The sequence below is a fragment of the Eptesicus fuscus genome, chromosome 18 (genome assembly GCF_027574615.1).
Source record: "Eptesicus fuscus isolate TK198812 chromosome 18, DD_ASM_mEF_20220401, whole genome shotgun sequence".
Taxonomy (NCBI): Eukaryota; Metazoa; Chordata; class Mammalia; order Chiroptera; family Vespertilionidae; genus Eptesicus; species Eptesicus fuscus.
In genome coordinates, this window is record NC_072490.1 from 56,807,954 (window position 1) to 56,832,200 (window position 24,247).

Sequence of the window (24,247 nt, forward strand, 5' to 3'; positions counted from 1 at the left end):
CCCCATGACTGAGCTGAAGACACTGTTTAGAGAATCCAACTAAGGGAATAAGAGGTTTAAAGAGGCGTCATCTGCATGACTTCCCAAAATTCTGCCAGTCTCCTTTAATTATAATTGCCAGAATTGGTGCATATTAGGGGTTATTGGTTATCTGCCTTCAAGTATATTTCAAAGCAGAGTCTCTGATAAAAATGCACTGGGTCTCGGATCCAAAGAGCCTGTTTACTTAAATATGGCGGGGAAAGCTGGAGTGGAGGCTGCGGGATAATTGCTACAAACCACAGCAAGCCTGGAGGTCTCGGTGAAGTGGACAGTTTACAGGATTCCTGACTGGAGATCCAGCCCTGCTGTCTATTACCCATTGTCTTGGACCCGATTATTTCAACTTCTCTGAGCTTTACTTTCTGCATCTGTAGAACTAGCACGATAAGGCTTCTGCACATGACCTTTATGAAAATGAACTGAAGCCCTGCTGTGCAATCCATCATAAACTGTGGCCCGAGAGCCCACAGTGAGCTCTGAGGACACCACAGTGCTTTTGTGCTTTTGGTTAGTCAGCTTATAAGGAAATGACAATCTCATTTCTCTGAGATTTAAAAGCAAAACATTTGAAACAATCTGAATATGAATATCCAAAATTAGGAAATGGGCTACATATATTTTACTAGTTTAATAGTGGAATACTATGTGCATAACAATTGAAATAATGCTATAAATCTATATTTATTACCCAGAAAAGGTATTTGCATTCATATGAGTATGGGAAACACATTATTAAATACGTATATTGCATAAACAGATTTTGTTAAAATTAGTAAATCATGTGTGTGTATATAAAAATATACATACACACTTTGACACACAAGTATGATACAGATAAGAAGATATGTACAGTGGCTATCTCCAAGAGTGGGAATTTGGAGTACGTTTTCCATCTGCATTTTTAAATTTTCTAAAGTAAACAGAGTACTTACATAAGGACACACACACACACACACACACACACACACACACACACACACACACGCACTGTCTGCTTCAGTCCAGAGGCTTTCTTTAATCCCTGGCAACTCCTTCTCTCTCTCACCCCTTAACATCCAGCCCATGGTCAAGGCCTTGGGTCAACACCGTCTTGGGTGCCAGCCTCTTTGTTTCCATTGCCCTGCCAACCATCATCCCAGTTCAGAAATCACTGTTTCTCATCTGTGCATGCAAAAAGCTTCTAATTAGACACTCTGTGCCCCCTTCACCTCTGTTTTACCCTCCCAGCTCGTCTTCATAAAGATTCTCAAATCACAAACGTTTGCTGAAGCACAGAGGTGACTTGTCTATCTCCCCACATAACCCTGGATGTGTCTGATGGCGTCCCTTGGTCCTAGGACATCTGGCCTGGCATTGAAAGCCATTTGTAGTATAGACAAGGCTTATTCTTACTCTGCAGCCAAATGTAACTGCTGTGTTCTGAACACCCGGGCTTCTCTGTCTCCGCTTTTCGTCATCACGTGTCATCAGTTTGTAATGATACTGCCGATTGAGGCTCTAGTGATGATTTATAGCCCAACTAAATTCTCAGTTTTTCTGAATTTGTGATTATCTTGTAGAAACTATGTTATCTTACAAATAAGAGATAATTAATAAATGTATTATATTGTTGGAAGGCCAGAAGGAAGGATTGAATAACATATTTTATTCCAGCAACATAGTTACATATATATGTATGTGTTTTAAATATGCATATTTAACCATGTGGCTTTTTCCTGTTCAGTGTTCTTGAAAATTGAAATCAATTCCTAATTAGCATTATTAGTTTGGTCTCCAAAATGATTGGCCTCCAAAAAGGTTATTTTTGCTCGTTATATCCAGGAAAGACCAAAATGAGACTAACTTCCTTAAGTAAACCTGAAGCGGAGTACATGCTTCCGTCAGAGCGCTTGTCACAGAACTCAGCCTGGATCACTTCACCTCGACTTCAGAGGCCCGAGGATGGCTCCTTAATTAATGGGCATTGGCCTACAGATCTTAAAGTGCTAACATTTTACTGAACTTAGACACTCCAAAGTACGCAGTCCCATAAGTACACTGTGCCTCCAAGTACTATTACTTTTTGTTTGTCTTTAGTGCAATTTTCCCTCTTTATTAAAAAATAAAATTATTTACTTAAAAACTTCTCTTGGAAAAGTGAAGTCCCTTCCCATCTATTAAGAATGTCTATCTTTTTATGATATACGTGTTTTTTTTTTTCATTTTAAACAATATTTACATAAAAAATCTTTTAAGATATGTAAGAAATCTAAGTTAATATTTTTAAATGATTCCTGCTGTTTTCAAGTGACTCTTTAGCATAGTAGTTTTAGCCCAAATCCACCAAATTCATTAAAAACAAAACAAACCAACAAGCTCTGTTTTAATCTTGAAAGAAATCTGCATCTATCTAAGGAATTGGATGTACCCATATGGTTTGGTGTGTGAGATTTATACTGAAAACAATTCCATCCAAATTGGTTGTGTACATTCTACTGTATTTCAATACAGCTGGGAAGCTTGCTCTTGTCTGCCTCGTATGGCAACAGGATGTGTTGCTGTTATTTGTTTCCCAACTAATCGCAAGTCCCTTGGGCATGGGAGTCACCGCACATCGCTGCGTAAGTCTGTGCCTTGCAAAGTCCAAACGTTTGCTGACTTGGTTTACTTGATTTTATATTATTTTGTAAAACAAATGCTTCCTATATTATGAATGGTTTACCATATCAATCTGAATGTTTATATATTAGTCCAAGAAGTTAGTTTTAAGACATGTATAGAGTGGAATGTTTTCTTTTATTAATTGTGGTCTGAATATAACTTTTAATGTACTTTTTAATTCTCCAGAAGAGTATATTTATATAAACTTTTTAATATTTTTATCAAAATTATATTCAAGGTACTTACTTATATCTTTTGGTGACTGGTATGAATATGATTTCCTACCTATAATGCTGAATATTTTAAATATAAAACAGAAAAGAAAGTTGTAAGTGGAAGAAGAGGGAAAATGAAGATTTTTCTCTCCTAGTGTCTGTTGTTTGCGATTAGACATCACAAAGCATCTTTCTTACCTTCTTAACGCAGCTGCTTCTTTTCAAATCCATGTTGGTAAGAAAATCCAACTCAAGAAGAAGACCCGCCTGGTGTCCTGTTTAACACTGCGCCTCTGAAGCGTCCCCTCTATTTTTCCTTGAAGCCAGACTCTGGCAGAACTACTGTCATTGCCCTTGCTTTGTGTCTTTGCCGCACATTTACTTTTCGACAGGCTTAAATAATGGCTCAAATGGCTCAAATGATTCATGCCGCAGAGGGATGTCTTCATTGGCTCTATTCACATTCCCTTTTTTAACTAATGGTCTGGTGAACACCTAGTGTAGGTGCATTTTATTAGAGAGTATATTCCCTCTAAAGGCTGTTCCTAAGCTGAGAGAAATGGGCCGTCATCACATAAAATTAAAGTATCTCTGTAGAATTTACAAGAAATGGAATGTCCTTATTCCTGAGGCATAGAACATAAGGGGCTTTTTTCTCTCACTACACTAATGTTGATTAAGTGTATCACATCAACAGCTGTTGTGACATACAGACAAATGAATTAGTCCACTGAAAAATCTCACTTAAAAGGAGCAAATCTCTTGAAGTTTCTCATTCTTTACAGTTTTCTTCTCCCGTTTGAGAGAGGAGAAACCGGTTCCCACTCTCCAGATTCCTCACTCTGAGTTCATAAAACTGCAATTAATAACGGTGAGCTAAGGCCATTCTGTATTTGATGCACGGCTCTATCATCATTGAAAGAGAGTCTTTAAATCTGCTGTTAACAACTTGTAAGGGACTTTGCACTGATTAATTCATCTGGCCATAGTCTCAAGGCTGACATGGCATCTTCTAGGCCTTCCATTCCACTGGGATCAATGTCATCATTTTAAAAGAAATGAACTTACTACTTTATAGACTTGGTTGGAAAGAAATTTTAATTGTCAGCTTTAGACTGTGCCATTGGACTTTAATTTGTTGACTTAGGAGAACACAGAAAATCTCATATTTTACTGAACTTTCTAAACATAAAATAAAGTGATCAGAGAATCATAGTGATTCTGACAGTTGAACTTCAGCAAAAGAACAATACATTGAGGTTAAGTACTCTCCTTCCTGGAATGTCCGGCACTCCATCCACAACACATGTCACGTCCTTAAGAAAACATCCCTTAGGAGAAGAGCACTGACAGTTGGGTCAGGAATGTTGGCTTTTAGAGCAGACATTACTTGGGGGCCACACAACATCTGTTCTCCCTACATCTGGTGCCAGAGCCCGAATTCCCGCTGAAGAAGTACCTCTTGTCCTCCGTGTGGCCTGTGGAGCTGCCGGCCAAGGCTCCCTGGCCGTCTACCCAGGACAAATGGCCAAAGCTAGTAAGCTTTCTTCTTTGGGGTTTGGAGTCTTGACTATAAGGATAAGAGGAAAGAAAAAGTATGTGGAGCTAATTTGTTCTAGGAGTGGAGACCTGAACACATTTGTTGTCTTGCTATTTGGAGCCAGAGCTAGTTTCTGCCCCTCTGGACCGGGGTTTTGCTTCTTGACTGTGAGCCACTTCCAAGCCTCCCAAGACATCCCGCTTTTCATTAATTTAGCTGGAATCGGTGTCTGTTACTTTCCTCTTAAGAACTATGTGAAGATTAATTTTATGTGTCAACTTGACTAGAGTAAAGGATACCCAGGTCGCTGGCAAAAACATTATTTCTGACTGTGTCCATGAGGGTGTTTCAGGAATATATTAGCATTTAAATTGGCAGTCTGATTTTTAAAAAATAACTTTCACCAGTGTGGGTGGGCATCATCCAATCTGTTAGGGGTTAAATAGAACAAAAAGGTAGACTGTGGCACTTCTCAGGTTCCATAAATGTGTAAGCCAGTAGCTCATAATAAGTTTCCTATCTATCTATATCTATCTATCTATATCTATCTATCTATCTATCTATCTATCTATCTATCTATCTATCTATCTATCTATCTATCTATCTATCATCATCTATCATCATCTATCTATCTATTTATCTATCATCTATCTATCTATCTATCTATCTATCTATCTATCATCTATCACCTATCTATCTGTCCTCTATCTCTATTGATTTTGTTCCTCAGAACCTAATACAAACTATTAAAACTTTGTTTTATAATTATTACATTTTGATATTAGTGTATTATCCTTTGATAGTCCTTAACCTTACATTCTTTTGAAAATAAAACGTAGTAGAATATATTTTACTGCAATGTAAAATATATCTTTAGTGGGCATTTCCAGGGTAAAGTGTTTATTGGAATCCAAAATGCTGACCTAAGTCTGTGAATGGTTCTTGGCTCTATTCCTGGGCAAGCTCCCCGCACCTTCGAATGCCAGCCTTCCTTTGGGTCGAGATGCTCCAGCCACTCTTGTTTTCATTCACTTTTTGAAACAGGACATGCCTTTGTCCCATTCCTTCTGTGTGAAATTTCATTCATTGCCTTTACTCTATCAGCAAACGCTTTCTCAATCTTCATGTTGAAGCAAAATCTTGAGCAGATTTTCCTTGTCAACAACTGATTTCACATATCCTTTTGCTTAGTTGATAATCTTTGTGTGGGATGCCTCATAGGCCTTTCACACTTAATCTGACTCACTCAGGTCTGATGCTCTCATCTCCAGCCAGTTTCCCCTTCCCCTCTATCCAGCATCGCCACCATGCAGTGCCTCAAGCCAGTAGTCAGCCTTGACTCATTTCTTTCTGTTGCCCCAAACTGCTGCCCCAACCAGTTCAGTTGCCTTTACCTCTGAACTAGATCCCCAAACCTATTTCCTCTGTTTCACTTTCACAATTTATCCTACTTCAGTTATCATCTTTTGCTTATTCAACTGCAATATCTTCTATTCTATTTCTGTGTACTCTTTAAAAAAATTCTTTTTATTGATTTCAGAGAGGAAGGTAGAGGGAGAGAGAGATAGAAACATCAATGATGAGAGATCGGCTGTGTCTTGCACACCCTTTACTGGGGATTGAGCCTGCAACCTGGGCATGTGCCCTTGACTGGAATTGAACCCAGGACCCTTCAGTCTGCAGGCCGATGCTCTATCCACGGACCCAAACGCTAGGGCTCTGTATACTCTTTAGCTCATACAATATAAGTAATAGCTCAAATTCTCTTTCTTAGAATCTCCAGTGGCTCAAATTATGAAGGAAAAAATATCCAAATTCCTGACTGAGGCCAGCAAGGTAGTCCAACATTATTGCCAACTTAAGCACCTTTCTTTCCCTCCCACCCTTTCTCCGTCACTTTCTTTTCTGTTCCTCCCTCCCTCTCTCCCTCCCTCCTTTCCTCCCTCCTTCCCTTCCGTCTGTCCCCCTTCCCTTCCTTCCTTCTTTTCCACTCAGCCATTCTGGATCCTGAGCCACTCTGTGTGTATACAAGCTCTTCTCCCTGTTGGAATGTTCTTTGCAGATTTTTGCACAGCTGACTTCTTCCTGTGATTTAACGTTCAACTCAAATCTTTCTCTGAACTTCCTTAATCACTAATTATAAAGGAGAGTTCCCATGCTCTAGCACATCAGCCTGTTTCAAAGCTTCCAGAAAACTACTCCTGTAAAAGTATCTTGTTCTCATTTTACTTATTTATATGATTTGAAAGGCATATTTTCCCATCTAATTTCTCCTTCTAATTATGTTTAAACAAAAACCAACGTTCTCTTTGGCTGTTACTTTTTCCTCACCTGTATTTTGGTTATTAGGTAAGACATTTTCACAAGTTAATGAAGACTGATGAAATAAGAGCTAATTATCCTGTTTCCTGTGTATACATAAGAACAGGAATCTCAAGATATGCTGTTTGTGGAAATTAACAATTTAAAATAAGCATGAATGTGGCTTCATATTTAAGCTAGTCAAAAAAAGGATCCCTTTTAAAAATGAGAAGTATCTGAGTGAAAGAATTAGCCTGGATTGATACTTAGTCATTATTATAAAACACTTCAGTAAATGAGTTCCTTAAAGGCAGAAATGGCATTTTCATTGTTTGACATCTTTGTTTCTTTGCCTAACATGTTGTCCATGAGCTCAAGAGAAGCCTCATCAAATAGTTGCTAAATTGAATAAAATATATATTTTAGAATTGTTTTAATGCTTATAATCTGAAATTATGTTTGAGCAAAGGAAGGAGATTTTTGTTCACTTAGAATTATGAAAGTTCAGTGAATTTATGAATATCAATAGAAGTAGGATTCTCACTTTCTCCATCCCATTGGCAAACAATGATCAAGAATGAGATGAGATTCTTGTAATATGGATTTGAAGTTTTGCATTTTATTAAGAAGAGAATTTTTAGGACATGGCTTTTGGGATCTCTACGCTGTTTTCCAGTATCTTGTTATATCAATTCCTAATATGTATTAACTCTGATTAAATGATAACCAATATATTCAAGATGCCAAGTCATTGGTGACCCAACTTCTCTATGTTAATACTAAATAAATGTAGCGAGTTTCCTCAAAAATGTATTTAAATAATGATCTTGAAATCACCAAAGACTCTAGTCACCATATGACTACTTGTACTTAGTTCAAAATGACTATACAATTTTCAACATCCACGTGTTTTTCTTCCTGGCATTTCTTGGAAGGTGAGAGAAAAACTTGTTCATTGCCCTCATCTCCTCTTTTTAAAATCACACCTCTTGAAATATGAATTTTCCCATGAAGGCCCACCTGCTTCAGCAGTTATTGGAAAGTCAACACCTGATGAGACGATGACAAAACATTGAGGGCACACTTGTAACCTGGGTTATTTTGTTCTTCCCTCTGCTTACTACAACCGGAAGAGTTGCCTCATTGAAACAAGTCCAGGTAATTACAGGAAAACAGCTTCATTTCAGCAGTCGTAATGTCAGATTTTTTTTAAAGAATTGACTTTGCACATACATATAAATATGTATGTATTTGTGTGCATGTATATGTGTGTGTGCACATATGAAGCAATTTTTATGGAAAACTGGTTTGGGTGAAATTGTACTAGGTTTTGTTTAGGGGTACAAATTCTTACAAATTGGCCAATGGGCTGAAATAGTCACAGAACTTGGCTTAATTTGTTCTGCATGGTGCTTTATTATTGTTGCTATTATTTACTTAACCTTCAGAAGTTAGGAGGTTTCACATGGAATTTCAGATTTCCAGTTTCTCCTGAAAAATCAGGAGACACTGTAAGAAATTGTGTGCAGTTCAAGCACTGGCGACGCTGTGATTTTAAACTACAAATAGCAACAATTTAAAGGCTTCATCCTGCCTGATGTTTCTCTTCCGTATCAAATGGTGGAAGCGGTAGGCACTGAAATGCTTACCCAGAATGCTCCCTGGCTTAATGGGGCATTACATGCCATCTTATTCCACCTGTAATTTCCCCCCAATTTCTCTGTTATATCAATTTTCCCTTCATAAAGTTTTGCACATTTGGGCCTATTTTTCTCCTCTCCTTGTTATGACTTTTATCCAGGACATGTTTTCTCACTTGGGGTTCCTGAATTTGTTTCTGCCATAGCCCATCACCATGCCTGCTGCCTAGCCTGTCCTCGGCCTGCCCCTGCCACTCTGCAGACTAGTTAGGAATTCATATGCCCTCAGCATGCTTCAGCCCTGGGTCCCGCCCTTGGTGTCCCAGTCTGCTGTCCCTCTCATTCTGTGTTAACTACAGGAAGAGCTAGCCAGGGTGCCCTGATCAGAGCACAAAGCAGGCAGATGCCCTCTGATGACTCTGCTCCCAGCATTCCTCTGGCCACTTGTGCAAATAGATGGGAACCACCTTCAAGACTGGCCTTTAGACCACCTTGGTCCACAATTGCACAAGATCTCTCATCTTGCTTGCTACATATTTCAAAATCATATTTTGTTTCTCTGGTTGTCTTAAAATGGGTTTTCTCTGAGCATGATCCTTGGATATCTTACTTCAGAATTACCTGTCTTGCTCCTTAAGCATTTATTCCTGGGCTCCTGAGTTCCTTAAATTGGAACATAGGAATGTGATAGATCTAAAGTCTGATAATCTAGAATTTAAAGGCAGCATGACTCATAGTGTTAGAGGACTGCCTGATGCCTTGATAGACTATAAAACAGGATGCAATTACGTGGACATGAGTGCATTTCAGGTCTGCGGTGTGTTCCTCAAACACTATTTACCTTAATTGTTGATAATAGTTCTGGGTGTGGCTGTAACCAGCTCTCGGGCGCCCTTGCTGAGGCCATCGCCCCCATGACCCAGTGGACACAAAGTGGAAGGCAGTCAGCGCCTTGCCTTTCAAGCAAACGCAAGCCAATAAGATAGTAAACTTCTCGACTGCAGGACTGTTTCTTTCTCTTTTTTCCTGCCCCTCTCGTGCCTCATCTCCAGGAACACATGGTTCACAATGCTGAGTCGCATTGGACAAATGGGATGAATGTCTGAAGATGGAAATTAGAAAGGACATTAGCATCCAGGTTGGCAATGATGGTGATGACTCATTGGTCGGATGCACACCTGAGGTCCGCACTGGGTTCCTCCAGTGGGTGCTTTTACTGCAACTCTAGTCAGTGAGGCCTTGCTATGATTCTCTACCTTTAACAATGGGGAGTGTTCAGCTAGAGTCGCAGAGGGAGGAAAGAGACATTGTGATATGAGAAGCAACTACTTTCGTCATTCATGAAAAAAAAGTGGAACAAATTTAAGCCATCTATTTTACTTTTAAGGAGGGGAAGAGTTGATTAATAACCATCCGAAAAATCAATGTGATAAAGTGGTTTAAGGAAAAGAATACAATTTGGAGCTGGAAGACCTGGGTTCCAGATTCAGTTTGCCATTTAACAGCTCTGAAAATTTGAGGAAGATCCAAAGTCATTCTGAAACTATAAAATGGGAACAATATTATTGCATATCAAGCTGTTGTAGGGACTAAGTGATGAAATTTATATAAAATACTATAAAAATATAGATGACTCTTACTATATTGTTCCAAATGTGAATGAGGATCTCAAAAAATATAATGATATTATTTTGAATCATGCTTTAAAGGGGGGACACACAGAAATAATGAAATCTCATCTCCACAATCACACAAAGCAGGTGTCACCATGCCTCGCTGAGGACTCTGAGCTTCGGGAGGCTCAGCAAAACGCCAGAGTCACAGCCCAGTTAGCAAGCAGCTGAGCTGAGATTTGAAAACCACACCTGCCTAGCTTCTAATGCTCTACTCTTTCCAATGCACCAGTTTGCCTTAAAAAATAAGTAAATAAGCCAACGCGTATACTTTTTCCTAACATTAAAATAAAGAGATTTATGTTTGAATACTAGCTCATTCTGATGATTCCCTATTAAGATGTTACTGTTGCACAGGTTGTTGTGATGACTCAGCATAATATCAGCACACATTGGCAATGCGGGCGATGTTATTACTATTATTGTTTTGGTGTTGTAGAACTTCCTTGACGTATATGTTAAAGTCTCCCGTGACCTGAGAATACAGTTTTTAGGAATGACAACTACTTAGGAGCTGTTTCTTTACGATTGAATAAAATTATGAAATAATGTAAAAGATACACCTATTTCAATAAAATATCAAGTCAACTTTAAGAAACATCTAGAATCTGGTTCAATTTCCTTTTATGAAATATGTTAAACATAATTTGAACGTAGCTTAAATGAAGTGTCCAAAGGGATAAAGCAGGTTACCTGGGAAATTAGCTTTTATAGATCACAAAATCTTAATGCTGAAACTGTACTTAATGGACACAATTTTTAAAAAAAGAAAATACTTCAGTAAACACTTGACTGGTGTATCAATTTCATCATTGTTTCTATATGAGACTGTAGAGTGGAATAATTATAGCAAAAATAAATAACGTAAATATCACTACCAGTAGTAGTGGCCAACACCTTTGTCTTCGTGGATTTGGAGTTCACAGGAAATGTAAAGGGAAATCTTTGATCCAAGTTCAATTTTTAATTTCACAGTGCTGGTTTTTTTTTTTTTTTAATGTTCTATTTAAAAATCTCTTAAAGAGAAGCTAGAGAATTTTCTTGCCTGTGGCTTTTTGAAGGAAATGATTCTGAGAATACTTCATGTCTGCACCAACTTTTATCCTGAAACAGAATCTCTAGCAGAGAGGAGCTCCAGCTATTAATTGTGATTAGTGGGGCATGGGGCAGGCCACGCCCTGAACGTAATTTAACATCTTTTCTTTGAAACATTGTGTGTAAGGTCGTGGTTAAATTCAGATGCTGTGGAGTCACACACTCTGGGATCGAATTCAGCTCTGTCACACTTACAATCTTGTCATCTTAGCCAGTTACTTCAGCCCTTTGTGATTCTGTTTTCTCTCTGAAAATCAGGAATAATTACTGTTGCACAGGTTGTTGTGATGACTCGGCACAATATCAGCACACATTGGCAATGCGGGCGATGTTATTACTATTATTGTTTTGGTGTTGTAGAACTTCCTTGACTTGTACGTTAAAGTCTCTCATGACCTTAGAATACAATTTTGAGGAATGGCAACTACTTAGGAGCTGTTTCTTTACGATTGAATACATTTATGGAATAATGTAAAAGATACACCTATTTCAATAAAATATCAAGTCAATTTACTTTAAGAAACATTAAGATGTTCCTAAAATGAAAAGATGATAAAATGAAACCTTCTAGTAAATACTCATGAGCTTAAACGTGTTTTCCAAAGCGCACGAAGTTGCACTTGTCCTAGGAGAAGGTATCGATCTGTGTGGTATTTCCAGCCGGCCTTACGCACACGGTGCCTGCGGCCGCCGCTCTCCCCGGGGAGGTGGCCCTTTAATTGCAGTGAATGGCGCTTCTATTTGCAGACATCACTTCCTACAGCACGCCTTCCTTGCTGTGATTATTATTTAGAAAATACTTGTCCCCAAATGATTTAGTCTCCTTGGCTAAAGGAGAAAATTCTACGGCACAAGAACCTCACAGATAATCTGTCTGAGCGGAAAATGTACATTCTCTCCCAGCAAAATAATCTGTTTACTGCAACAGCTTCTCAATGCTAAACACCTTCACACGCCACCCAGCCCAGAGGAGAAAACTTTAAAAACACACAGAAGCACAAATATTATTTTAATTGCCCGGCATTCCATCTCCCACATGATCTCTTGCTTATAAACAAAATCACAATTTTCACATTCAGAGAAAATCAACAGTAAGAGGACTTACCTTCCTTCAACCAAGAAATATTATTTTTATCATTTTCAAAATGCTCAGCTGCTCTTACTTTTATCTTTTCCAGCTCAGTTTCTGACATCTAAGTGGAAACACAATTTGTGATATAAAAAAAAAATTTTAAGAACCCAAATTTGTGACATTGAGCTTTATATTTAGAGACTAATACCATATTATAGGAAAGTGTTTTCCCTATAGTTTTTCAGTTCATTGCCTAATGTTGTCTTACATTTTATCCATTTTTAGTATTTTAAAATATTAATATTGAAAACTAAACTTTATATAATATTTCATTTTCCAGCAATAGAGTGCTATAAGATTTTATAATTTATGAAAGAATAACAGATTAACAGCTAGCCATGGATTTGTAAAAAACAAACATTCTGTTGCTGTTTTCATGTTTTTAATAATCTATAGAAGAGCATGTTGCAAAGTGATATACAGAGATATGCATAATAATAAAACATAAAAGCACATTTTCACCAATTTATTGGGTTGAATGAGAACCCTATGGGCTGAGACAGGCCTGGAGCTCTGGAAGGTGAGGCGATCTGCCCTGGACCCCACTGCACCCCACTTCCCGGCCTCTCTAGGGAGCTGGGCTGACCTTGCTCCGGCACCTGCGGTGCTTACCTGGGATCCGGGAGGAGGCCCAGGGGCCAGGCAGTGTGCGAGGCGCTGGGCAGCCTTCTCCTTGCCTCCCGATGCCCAGCATTCCTCTCCCGGCCAGAAATGAGCAGGGAAGCAAAGCACTCCCTGCCGGTGGTGCTACGTTTGTAACGCTGCCAAAAGCATCCAACTTGTGGCTGAGAGCTTTTTTAAGGTCATGCAAAGCCTGTGGTTCACAGTGAGAGCCGCTCCCGGCCAGCACTGATTTCAACGACACTCTGCAAACGTGGGAGAAATAATGAGCCTTCCCAACCTGCCAGTGTCTTCACCCCTTCCTTCCACACACGCCACTCATCCTTAGGGTCAGCAGTAGAGGGCGAGGAAGAATATACAGAGACGATTTGGGTTATAAGAAAGGAAATAAAACCTCTAAAGCTTTATTCTTTAGAAGTTCATCCTGCAGCAGAAAAATTGGAAAACAAGTTTTCCTAGCATTGTATAGGAAACAAGAAAACAGATCGGGTTTTTGGAGAGTCTGCAGATGTTCCAAAAGGCTGTGAAATAACATTTCAAAGAGGTTTTGTCATTCGATTCTCAGTCAAAGCTAACTCTGTTTTCAACAGAGGTTGACGCAGAAGCCCAGCCCTTGGGCGTCGTGCTGATGAGGAGTCGGCCTCACTGAATGTCCTGCTTCCCTCAAGGAGTGTCATTCCTAGTTGGGGCTCACAGCGGTTTCCCTCCCCAGAGTCTTCACCCCGCAGCTGTCTGTTTTCTCATCACCTGGCACCCATTTCACCTTATTTCCCAACTTCATTTATTGTGCTTTGCTCCATTTCATTGTTTTAAAAACTACCTTGATCAGCCAATTTCCATGGTAAGATGACTTTCAGTTTATCCAATGATCAATAAGGTAACTTCCAGATTCCTTTGACGGCTAAGGAAGACCTTGAAGGGTTAGATTTTATAACATGACTAGAGGCCCGATGAACGAAGATTCATGCAAGAATGGGCCTTCCTTCCCCTGGCTGTCGGCACTGCCTTCGCTCTGGCCAGAGCTGCCTTTCTGCCTTCCTATGCTGCCCAGAGGCCTGGAGCGGCTGGGGCGGTGCAGAATGCCTGCATCATCACCATGGCAACGATGCAAGCGTCCCACCCCCCGCCCCCAGCTGCTTGGTGACAGTGTATGCAAATTAACCCACCATCTTTGTTGGGTTAATTTGCATACTCACTCCTGATTGGCTGGTGGGCGTCACAAAGGTACGGTCAATTTGCATCTTATTCTTTTACTAGAAGCCCAGTGCACGAAATTCGTGCACGGCGGGGGGTTGTCCCTGAGCCCAGCCTGTACCCTCTCCAATCTGGGACTCCTGGAGGGATGTCCGACTGCCCGTTTAGGCTCGATCCTTCGGGCCTAAACGGGCAGTCGGACATCCCTCTCACAATCCAGGACTGCTGGCTCCCAACTGCTTCTGCCTGCCAGCCTGATCACCCCCTAACCACTCCGCTGCCAGCCTGGTTGATGCTTAACTGCTCCCCTGCCAGCCTGTTTGCCCCCAACTTCCCTCCTCTGCCAGCCTGGTCACCCCTAACTGCCCTCTCCTACAGGGTTGATCACCTCCAACTGCCCTCCCTACAGGCCTGGTCCCTCACAACTGCCCTCCCTTGCAGGCCGGGTGCCTCCCAACTGCCCTCTCCTGCTGGCCATCTTGTAGTGGCCATCTTGTGTCCACATGGGGGCAGGATCTTTGACCACATGGGGGCAGCTATATTGTGTGTTGCAGTGATGATCAATCTGTATATTACTCTTTTATTAGATAGGATAGAGGCCTGGTACAGGGGTGGGGGCCAGCTGGTTTGCCCTTAAGGGTGTCCCGGATCAGGGTGGGGTTCCCTTGGGGCGTGGGGCGGCCTGAGTGAGGGGCCTGTGGTGGTTTGCAGGCCTGCCATGCCCCCTGGCAACCCAAGCGGAGGCCCTGGTATCTGGAATTTATTTTCCTTCTACAATTGAAACTTTGTAGCCTGGAGCAGAGCCAAGCCTGCTGCTCCCTCCAGGGCGGCAGCCATTTCTGTGGCAATTAATTCACCTTCTACAATTGAAACTTTGTAGCCTTAAGCAGGTGAGCCCGGCCAGGGTGTGCGGAAAGCTTTGCTTCCCCTGTTGCTGGCGGCAACCCTGGCCTGCTCTCTCAAGCTCCATTCTGCCGCCATTTGTTTGAATTTGTTTATCTTCTATAATTGAAACTTTGTATCTTGAGTGGAGGCTTAGGCCTGCAACGGCTATGGAAAGCTTGGCTTGCTCCGTTACCTGGGAAACCTTGCTCTCTGTGGCTGTAGCCATCTTGGATTGGAGTTAATTTGCATACTCGCCCTGATTGGCTGATGGGCGTGGTTTGGATGGTGGGCGTGGCTTATGTAGCAGAGTGATGGTTAATTTGCATATTACCATTTTATTTTCAAACTTCGGCTAAAAGCAAAGCTTCCTCCGAGGTACCTATTCTTTTTCTCCAACCTCATTGTAATGCTGCCAGTCCCTGAACTTGCCTTCTTCTATTATTAACATTCCAGAAATGCTTCCTCAAAATCTCACCTCCACCCCCTCCGGGAAGCCCTCCGGACTTCTCTCATCTGGAAGCGATCCGGTTCTTCTCTGGTCCCAAGTGGGACTCCTGGCCGGAGCCTCTGCACTTTGCTCTACTTCAGCCCGCCCCATCTCTATGACAAGACTCTACTCCTGAGGACTCAGCCCTACCCCCACGTTTCATGCGTCTTGCTCAGTGTGTGGTGCGACCACATAAAGATTAATGATGGCTAGATAAACAAAACCAGAAGATCGAACACCACTGGTGCCGTCCTTTTCCCAAAGTGGTGGCATGCCTGACTGGCACAGAGAGACGGTTCCAGGCCAGGGACCGCCAATGGGCACGGCTCAGTCCCTCGGGCAGACGACCTCGCCAGAGCTGACCAGGCAAGTCCAGGTGAGCTGTTTAAATTCCCTCCTGGGGGAGAGTAAAGCTGTAATTCACCTCCATGTTAAGTCTTGGCTCAGTAATGTGAGCTTAACACAAGTTATCTCCTTTTATAACAGAGTGTGTGACATTACTTAAAATTTCTGTATGGAATTTTCTTTCATTTTAAAGTGCACCTTTTTTTTAAATTTAGATAATGAACTTTGAATTCTAATCCTGTCTTTGTAATCCTTCCTTATGAGAGCTGTAGATGTTAAGCATTATATTCAGTTTTTTCATCTACTTCATCAATAAAGATAAGACTAGGCACCAAGATAAACTATATACCACCAGTGCCTTTATTGGACGTGGCATTAAGTGCATTCCATACAAATGCCAGCCTTTAAACCAATTACTCATTTGCTTAGAGATGTACTTGGGCCACAAAATTCTCCATCTGGGTGCTAGAGTCTGCTTTAAACTTGGATCTTAGTTTCTTGAGCTGGACTGGGCCTTGGAATGAATGAGCTAAACCACAGCTGATGATAAGAAGCAAGGAGAAACCAAGTCTGATGAACCCCAGGCAGAGCAGACTGAGAAACACAAGATGGTCCAAAAGGAAGCTCTGTCGTCCCAGGCTAAACAATGCAGACCCAAAGGTGCAGTCTCCAGCTCATATTTCTTGACAAACTCTGTTTTTGTTGTCTTGTCTAAATAAAGATAGTTTGAATATACTTTTGTTTTATAACCTTATGCCTTTTATTTTGACTCATGCATCCATATATCTAGTTCCTACTCAAAATCTGATCCAGAGATAAAAGCTTCAGGGGAAGACAACCTTTGCCAAGAGAAAAACCTGCAAGATCATCATCTAGTTTATGTTTCTGTTAAAATAAAATGGAATGATTGAAGCTAGAGACTTCTCTAAGAAACAAATAATTATGTGCTGTCATTAGTCTTTTTTTTCTCCAAAATCACCACAGTCACTGGCCCTTGATTATAAAACAATGAAATTATATTATGATGTAACAATATGATATTAATCAATGTGTAGAGAAGTCATCAACTCAGATGGAGCGACTTGAGGACTGTAATTCGTAGAGTGGAGCTGTCAGAGGGCTTGGTGGAGGGGGTCAATGGACATGGTGTGGGAAGGTGGCCTACTCCTTCCAAAGTCTGTTTACTGCTACAGAGCTGAATCCCTGTATTACTTAGTATAGTTAATTATTCTAATGACCATTATATGCCATTAAATATTTGCATTTAAAATATTCTTTTGGGGATTTTGTGGCCTTGATACAAAAATACGTATGGAATAAATAACCATTGGCCCAAAATATCAGAGGCAAAGCAAATACAACAAATCACACAAGCTTTGCCAGGGGAAGGTCACAACTAACCCCACAGGCCTACAAATTACGGGATTCATTAGATGCTAGAACTCATGAAATGTTCAGCTTTAAGATATAATACTCAGAGATATAAAATGAATTAAGTTTTATACTTGTTTCATGTCAGATCATTAAGAAAAAGCTGTTTACCTTCAAATTATTTTTATACCTTATAAAGCTGCTTTTACTGAGAGACCTTGGCTGGCATTGAATAAAGATCCTATCTAATAAAGAGGTAATATGCAAATTGACTGTCACTCCAACACAAAAGATGGCTGCCCCCAGGTGGACACAAGATGGCCACTCCCATGTGGACACAAGATGGCTGCCACAAGATGGCTAGCAGGGGAGGGAAGTTGGGGCAACCAGGCCTTCAGGGGAGGGCAGTTGGGTGAAACCAGGCCTGCAGGGGAGGGCAGTTAGTGGTGACCAGGCCAGTAGGAGAGGGCAGTTAGGGACAATCAGGCCGGCAGGGGAGCAGTTTGGCATCTATCAGGCTGGCAGGGGAGTGGTTAGGGGGTGATCAGGCTGGCAGGCAGAAGCGGTTAGGGGCAATCAGGAAGGCAGGCAGGTGAACAGTTGGGAGCCAGCAGTCCTGGATTGTGAGAGGGATGTCCGACTGCCTGGGCCTAAATGGGCAGTCGGACATCCCTCGAGTGGTCTCAGATTGGAGAGGGTGCAGGCTGGGCTGAGGGACACCCCCCCCCATGCATGAATTTTGTGCACCGGGCCTCTAGTATAAGAATAAACATGTGAATAACACTTGCTAGCAGGTTTATTATGAAGATTTTGGGTTTCTCAGATTACAGTATGCACTATTAACTAAGTGTAAATATTGTTACACTTCATGTAAAATGTAATAATTTTATAACTGTATCATTCCATTTATACACTCTCTTCGTTGTACTATTATTTTTGAAAGTTGTACATCTACAAATGTTATAATCTGTTAGGCAGTGCATGTTGTGTGTATTTAAATAGCAGTTGTCTTTTAAAGTATTTAGGAGAAGAAAAAAATGATAATTTTTTAAATGTTTAGCCCCATCGTACCATTTTTAGTTCTCTTTAATTCCTTCTGATAGACTTGGATTATCATTTGATTTCATTCTTTTTCAGCCTAAAGAAATTTTTTTTTAAATTATTTTTATTGTTGCAAGCATTACAGTTATTTCCACGCCGCCACACTGACCCCCCTCTATCCCACTCCTGCCCCCGCCCCTCAGGCCTTCACTGCACTACTGTCTATGTCCATGGATCATGCATATATGCATATAAATTTCCTGGTTAATCTCTGCACCCCCTACCCCGCCTTCCCTCTGAGATTCCCCAGTCTGTTCTATGTTTCTGTCTCTGGGTCTATTTTGTTCATCAGTTTATTTTGTTCATCAGTTTATTTGTTCATACTTATCTTTCTCTATATTTTCATTCCCTCAACCCTCCGAAGACCCATAGCAGGAGTTCAATGCAGCCACTGCTTTGGGAGTCCTATGCAGAATCACCTCCCTCACTCCCAGGACTGCTCCAGGTCCGCCAGGGGCCTGTTTCTTGTCCGTGACAGGTTGTATCAGAAACAGGCGATTTAAGCTGGCCAACCCAACATTCTCGCTCCCCAAATTTTGAATTGTTGTCCAATCATTAGGACTTAGCTTAAGCCAGCTAGGGTGGCTAGTTTGAGCTGTGGAAAGTGGAGGAATTGGGGAGTTGAGGGAGAGCAAAGTGGGCAACTTTTTAGTTCTAGTTTCTTCAACCATAAACTAGAGATGGAATAATGGTATCTACTTTGGAGTTGCTGGGGGAGGGGGTGGGTTAAATGTTAATTAACGTAAAGGGCTTAGAAAAGACCCTGATCATATAACAAACTCTCAGTAAAGACAATTATGTTTGTTTGATCTGTTTTCACATTTATTGAGGTATAGTTTAGACACAATGAATGACACATATTTAAAGCATGAAATTTGATCAGTTTTGATGCATAATACTGTCACTATAGTCAAGATAACAAACACCTCCATAACCACAAAAGTTTCCTTATTCTTTTGTAATCCAAATCTTCCTCCACCCTCATCTCCAGAAAAACACTTATCCTGTTGTCATTCCATATAGGTTAGTTTGCATTTTTTAGAATTAAATATAAAAGGAATTATATAGTACTAGGGGCCCAATGCACGAGATTCATGCACTGGCGGGGGGGGGGGGGGGCCTCAGCCTGGCCTGCACCCTCTCGCAGTCCAGGGCCCCTCAGGGGATGTCCAGCAGTCAGACATCCCTCCCTCAGTCCAGGGCTCTAGCAGTCTGAGACCCCTGCTTCTTACTGCCCGCCTGCAGCGGAGGTGGGAGAGGCTCCTGCCACCACCACTGCGCTCACCAGTTGTGAGCCCAGCTTGCTGCTCCTTAGTGCTGCCTCGGAGGTGGGAGAGGTTCCCACCATCACCGCCGGGTTCTCCAGCTGTGAGCCTGGCTTCTGGCTGAGCAGTGCTCCCCCTGTGGGAGTGCACAGACCACCAGGGGGCAGCTCCTGAGTTTAGCGTCTGCCCCCTGGTGGTCAGTGTGCATCATAGCAACTGGTCATTCCACCATTTGGTCGATTTGCCTATTAGCCTTTTATTATATAGGATGTATTCTTTTTGCTAAATTCTTTTATTTAGCACTAGTAGCCCGTTTGCACGAAGATTCGTGCAATAGACCTTCATTCACCTGGCTGCCTGCACCAGTTTTCTGCCGGCACTGGGGACCCAGGCCTTGGCTGTGGCCACCACCTTCTGCCTTCTTTCAGGGTCGGGGCTTGGCCCCGGGCAGTGGCCTTGGACTCGGCCGCACCCAACATCCCTGCTAAGGATCGCAGGAGCCGACCCCCAGTGGTTTCCTGCGATCCATGCAGGCTCCCCACTGGAGGCTTTCCCGGCCTTGGGCTCTGCCACACCCCAACGTCCCTGCAACGGTTTCCTGGTGGGCGTGGTTGGTGGGCGTGGCATGGTTGGTGGGCGTGGCTTGGGCATAGCGAAGGTGCGGTCAATTTGCATATTTGTCTATTATAAGGTAAGATAGTAATGTTGCAATTTATCCATATTGTAGTGTCAATAATTTACATATCTTTTGCATTCTGTTATATGTGCATACTGTAAAAGAACAATAAATGGAGCCACTTTAAATGGAGCCAGAGCTGCCATGCCAGAGGAGCTGCCTTGCATGTCTTATGCGTCAAACCTTTGGAGTGTTAAACAGGGCAAATATCTGGTGGACTGGGCCTAAAGCAACATTGTGCCCCAAAGAACTGTTTGCAAAATAACAAGAAAGCAAATATTATGACTACCAGACTAATGAATACTAGACTGAAAGTTAAAAACATTATGTAAAATTACGCCCCAGCCGGCATGACTCAGTGGTTGAGTGTTGACCTCTGAACCAGGAGGTCACAGTTAGATTCCCAGTCAGGGCACATGCCTGGGTTGCAGGCTCAATCCCCAGTGTGAGGCATGCAGGAGGCAGCCAATCAAAGATTCTCTCTCATCATTGATGTTTCTACTTCTCTCTCCCTCTCCCTTCCTCTCTGAAAACAATAAAAATATATTTTAAAAAAATCCTATATAATAAATAGGTAATATGCAAATTGACCATCACTCCAACACACAAGATGGCCGCCCCCATGTGGTCAAAGATGGCAGCCCCCATGTGGACACAAGAAGGACACCACAAGATGGCCAGCAGGGGATGGCAGTTGTGGGTGATCAGGCCACCAGGGAAGGGCAGTTGGGAGGGACCAGGCCTGCAAGGGAGGGCAGTTGGGGGCATTCAGGCCTGAGGGGAGGGCAGTTGCGGGGGAACAGGCCTGCAGGAGAGGGCAGTTGGGGGGACCAGGCCTGCAGGGGAGGGCAGTTAGGGGCAATCGGGCCGGCAGGGGAGCAGTTAAGCGTTGATCAGGCTGGCAAGGGAGTGGTTAGGGTGTGATCAGGAAGGCAGGCAGAAGCAGTTAGGGCAATCAGGCAGGCAGGCAGACGAGCGGTTGGGATCCAGCAGTCCTGGATTGTGAGACAGATGCCCGGTAGTCGGACATCCCTCAAGGGTTCCAGATTGGAGAGGGTGCAGGCTGGGCTGAGGGACACACTCCCCTGTGTACGAATTTCGTGCACCAGGCCTCTAGTTATGTAAAATTAGCTTTACTATGTTAGCTTTTCTCCACCAGTAGAAATGCCTTCCTTCTAATGATGTAATTGACCCCTTCCCTTTCTCTTAAATATTCCTTGCCTTTGTCTCCTAATTGGTACATGATTGGGCTTCTACTGGAACCAGTGTTTCCTGAATAGCTATTCTTTGATGGAGAGTAAATGCGTGTTGCCTCCTTGCAAGGCCTTTTATCTTTAGGTTAACAGTACCACAATTTGTTTATCCAGTCACTTGGTGGTGGATATTGGAAAGGTTTCCCATTATGGCTATTATATATTAAGCTATTATAAACAACTAGAGGCCTGGTGCACTAAATTCATGCACGGTGGGGGGGGGGGTGTCCCTCAGCCCAGCCTGCACCCTCTCCAATCTGGGACCCCTCAAGGGATGTCCGACTGCCTGTGTAGGCCCGATCTCAATGGACACAAGATGGCCGCCCACTGTAAAACCCTATAAAGGGGGAAAAGATGGCTTATAAAATTCAATACAACAAACTAGGTACTCCCCCCTAGAGATGAAGAAGCATATTGTCTTCTTGTAAATTTGGGCTATTTTTAAAGATATTAAACTTTTAGTAGATTTTCAAGTTTAATTTCAAGTCTTTTCTTTAAAAAAATCTTTATTGTTGAAAATATTATACATGTCCCCATTTTTCCCCCACTGACCAATGGGATTGGGCCTACACAGGCAGATTGGGATCGGGCCTACACGTGCAGTCGGACATCTGTCTCACAATCCAGGACTGTTGGATCCCAACCGCTCGTCTGCCTGCCTTCCTGATTGCCCTAACTCTGCCTGATCACCTCCTAATCACTCCCCTGCCAGCCTGATCGATGCCTAACTGCTCCCCTGCCGGCCCGATTGCCCTTAACTGCCCTCCCCTACAGGCCTGTTCCCCCACAACTGCCCTCCCTTGCAGGCCTGGTCACCCCCTAATGCCCTCCTCTGCTGGCCTGGTCACCCTTAACTGCCCTCCCCTGCAGGCCTATGTCCCCCCAAACTGCCCTCCCCTGCAGGCCTTATCTCCCCCAACTGCCCTCCCTTGCAGGCCTGGTCCCTCCCAACTGTCCTCCCCTGCTGGCTTGATCACCCACAACTGCCTTCCCCTGCCAGCCATCTTGTGGTGGCCATCTTGTGTCCACATTGGGGTGGCCATCTTTAACCTCATGGGGGCGGCCATCTTGTGTGTTGGAGTGACAGTCAATTTGCATATTACCTCTTTATTATATAGGATTGTGTACAAGTTCATGATTTTACTTTTTTGTGGCTTCAGTATTCATCAAATTAAAAAATGTAAGGTAAAAATGATTAAAACCTTAAAATAAATAAAACTGTGATTAGGAAATACAGTTTTAAAAATAGTATTCATTAGCTTGCAAAGTTAATCCTACCCTAGAATATACAACTTTACCTTTGAAGGACTAGTAGACATCCAGATAATTTACAATGGTCTGGTCTTTTCTTTAAAAAAATCTTTATTGTTGAAAGTATTATACATGTCCCCATTTTTCCCCCCACTGACCTCTTCTAGTTCACCCCAGCCCACCGTCCCCCGCCCCAGGCCTTCACCACCCTATGGCCTGTGTCCATGGGTTATGCATGTGTGCATACAAGTTCTTTGGTTGATCTCTACCCACCCACCCACCTTCCCTCTGAGATTCCCCAGTCTCTTTGTATTTGACTACAATGAAGTCTTTGCTCAACTAAAACCCACTGTATAACCCTATAAAGGGGGAAAAGATGGCTTATAAAATTCAAAACAACAAACTAGTTACTCCCCCCTAGAGATGAAGAGGCATATTGTCTTCCTGTAAATTTGGGCTATTTTTAAAGATATTAAACTTTTAGTAGATTTTCAAGTTTAATTTATTTTGTTTTAAAAATAAAATACAGAAATAGCAGCCTTGCTTTCTCAATCAAAACCTAGATATTGTGAATTATCTATACATATAAAAGCCCAGGGACCAGAATGGCAGAACGACCAGAACAACCAGTGGCTATGATGCACACTATGGCAGCCAACCAACCTGATCCAGGCTTCACTCGGCCTTCTCCCCACCTGCCCCCTGGTTGGCCTGGTCCCCAATTGGCCCCCAACACTACAATCTGGGGTGAGGCCAGATGCCAACTGCCCACAGCCCCTGCCCCTCACTGGCTTGTCCTGATGGGCCCCCATCAGGGCGGGCTGGCCAGACCCCACCCATGCACGAATTGGTGCACTGGGCCTCTAGTTTGCATGATAATGATTTTAGCAATATAGAATATTTACTGAGTTTGTATTAAAATTACTTTAAAATTACTTATTAATAAGAAGGTATTGATTTATTGAATACCTTTTGCTAAATTATTAACATTATTTAAAATAATTAGGCAAACTAATAGATTTTATTATCTACTAGAGGCCTGGGGCATGAAAATTCATGCACTGGAGGGGGTTCCCTCAGCCCGGCCTGCCCCTCTCACAGTCCAGGAGCCCTCAGGGGCGGGAGGTGACCCAGCGATCAGGGGAAGGCGATGCCCCCATCACACCTCTGCTGCTGCCACTGCCGACAGCACAAGCCTCGGCCGGCCCTGGTTACCTGAGCCTTGGGTGGCCCTGGGCAGCTGGGCAGCTGCCATCTGAGGCTTGCCTGCACCTTGAGCGTCAGTTGGGCAGCCGCCATCCAAGGCTTGCCTGCGCCTCGGGCCAGCCCTGGGCGGCTGTGGGGCTGAGGGCGGTCTAGCTGCACCGTGCACCTGCTGCCTCCCCCCCGCCCCCCGATGGGGCTGAAAGGACTGGGGGACTCCAGCGAGGCTGAGGGGACTGGGCGCCGCTCTCTCGTGGCTATGGGCACCACCACCTTTGCGATGGTGTGATGGTCAATTTGCATATTCCCCATTTATT

The 24,247-nt window shown here is 42.7% G+C and overlaps 1 protein-coding gene across 2 annotated transcripts in view; it reads right to left on the reverse strand.

Annotated features, from left to right (window-relative positions):
• Positions 1–12,339, reverse strand: part of MDFIC2 (MyoD family inhibitor domain containing 2) — a 116,417-nt gene extending 104,078 nt beyond the window's left edge. For both annotated transcript variants that reach the window (XM_054708006.1, XM_054708007.1), the window contains exon 1: positions 12,252–12,339. In XM_054708006.1, the coding sequence (XP_054563981.1) occupies positions 12,252–12,339 (88 nt within the window). The remainder of the gene's footprint in view (positions 1–12,251) is intronic.
• Positions 12,340–24,247: the final 11,908 nt, after the last annotated feature.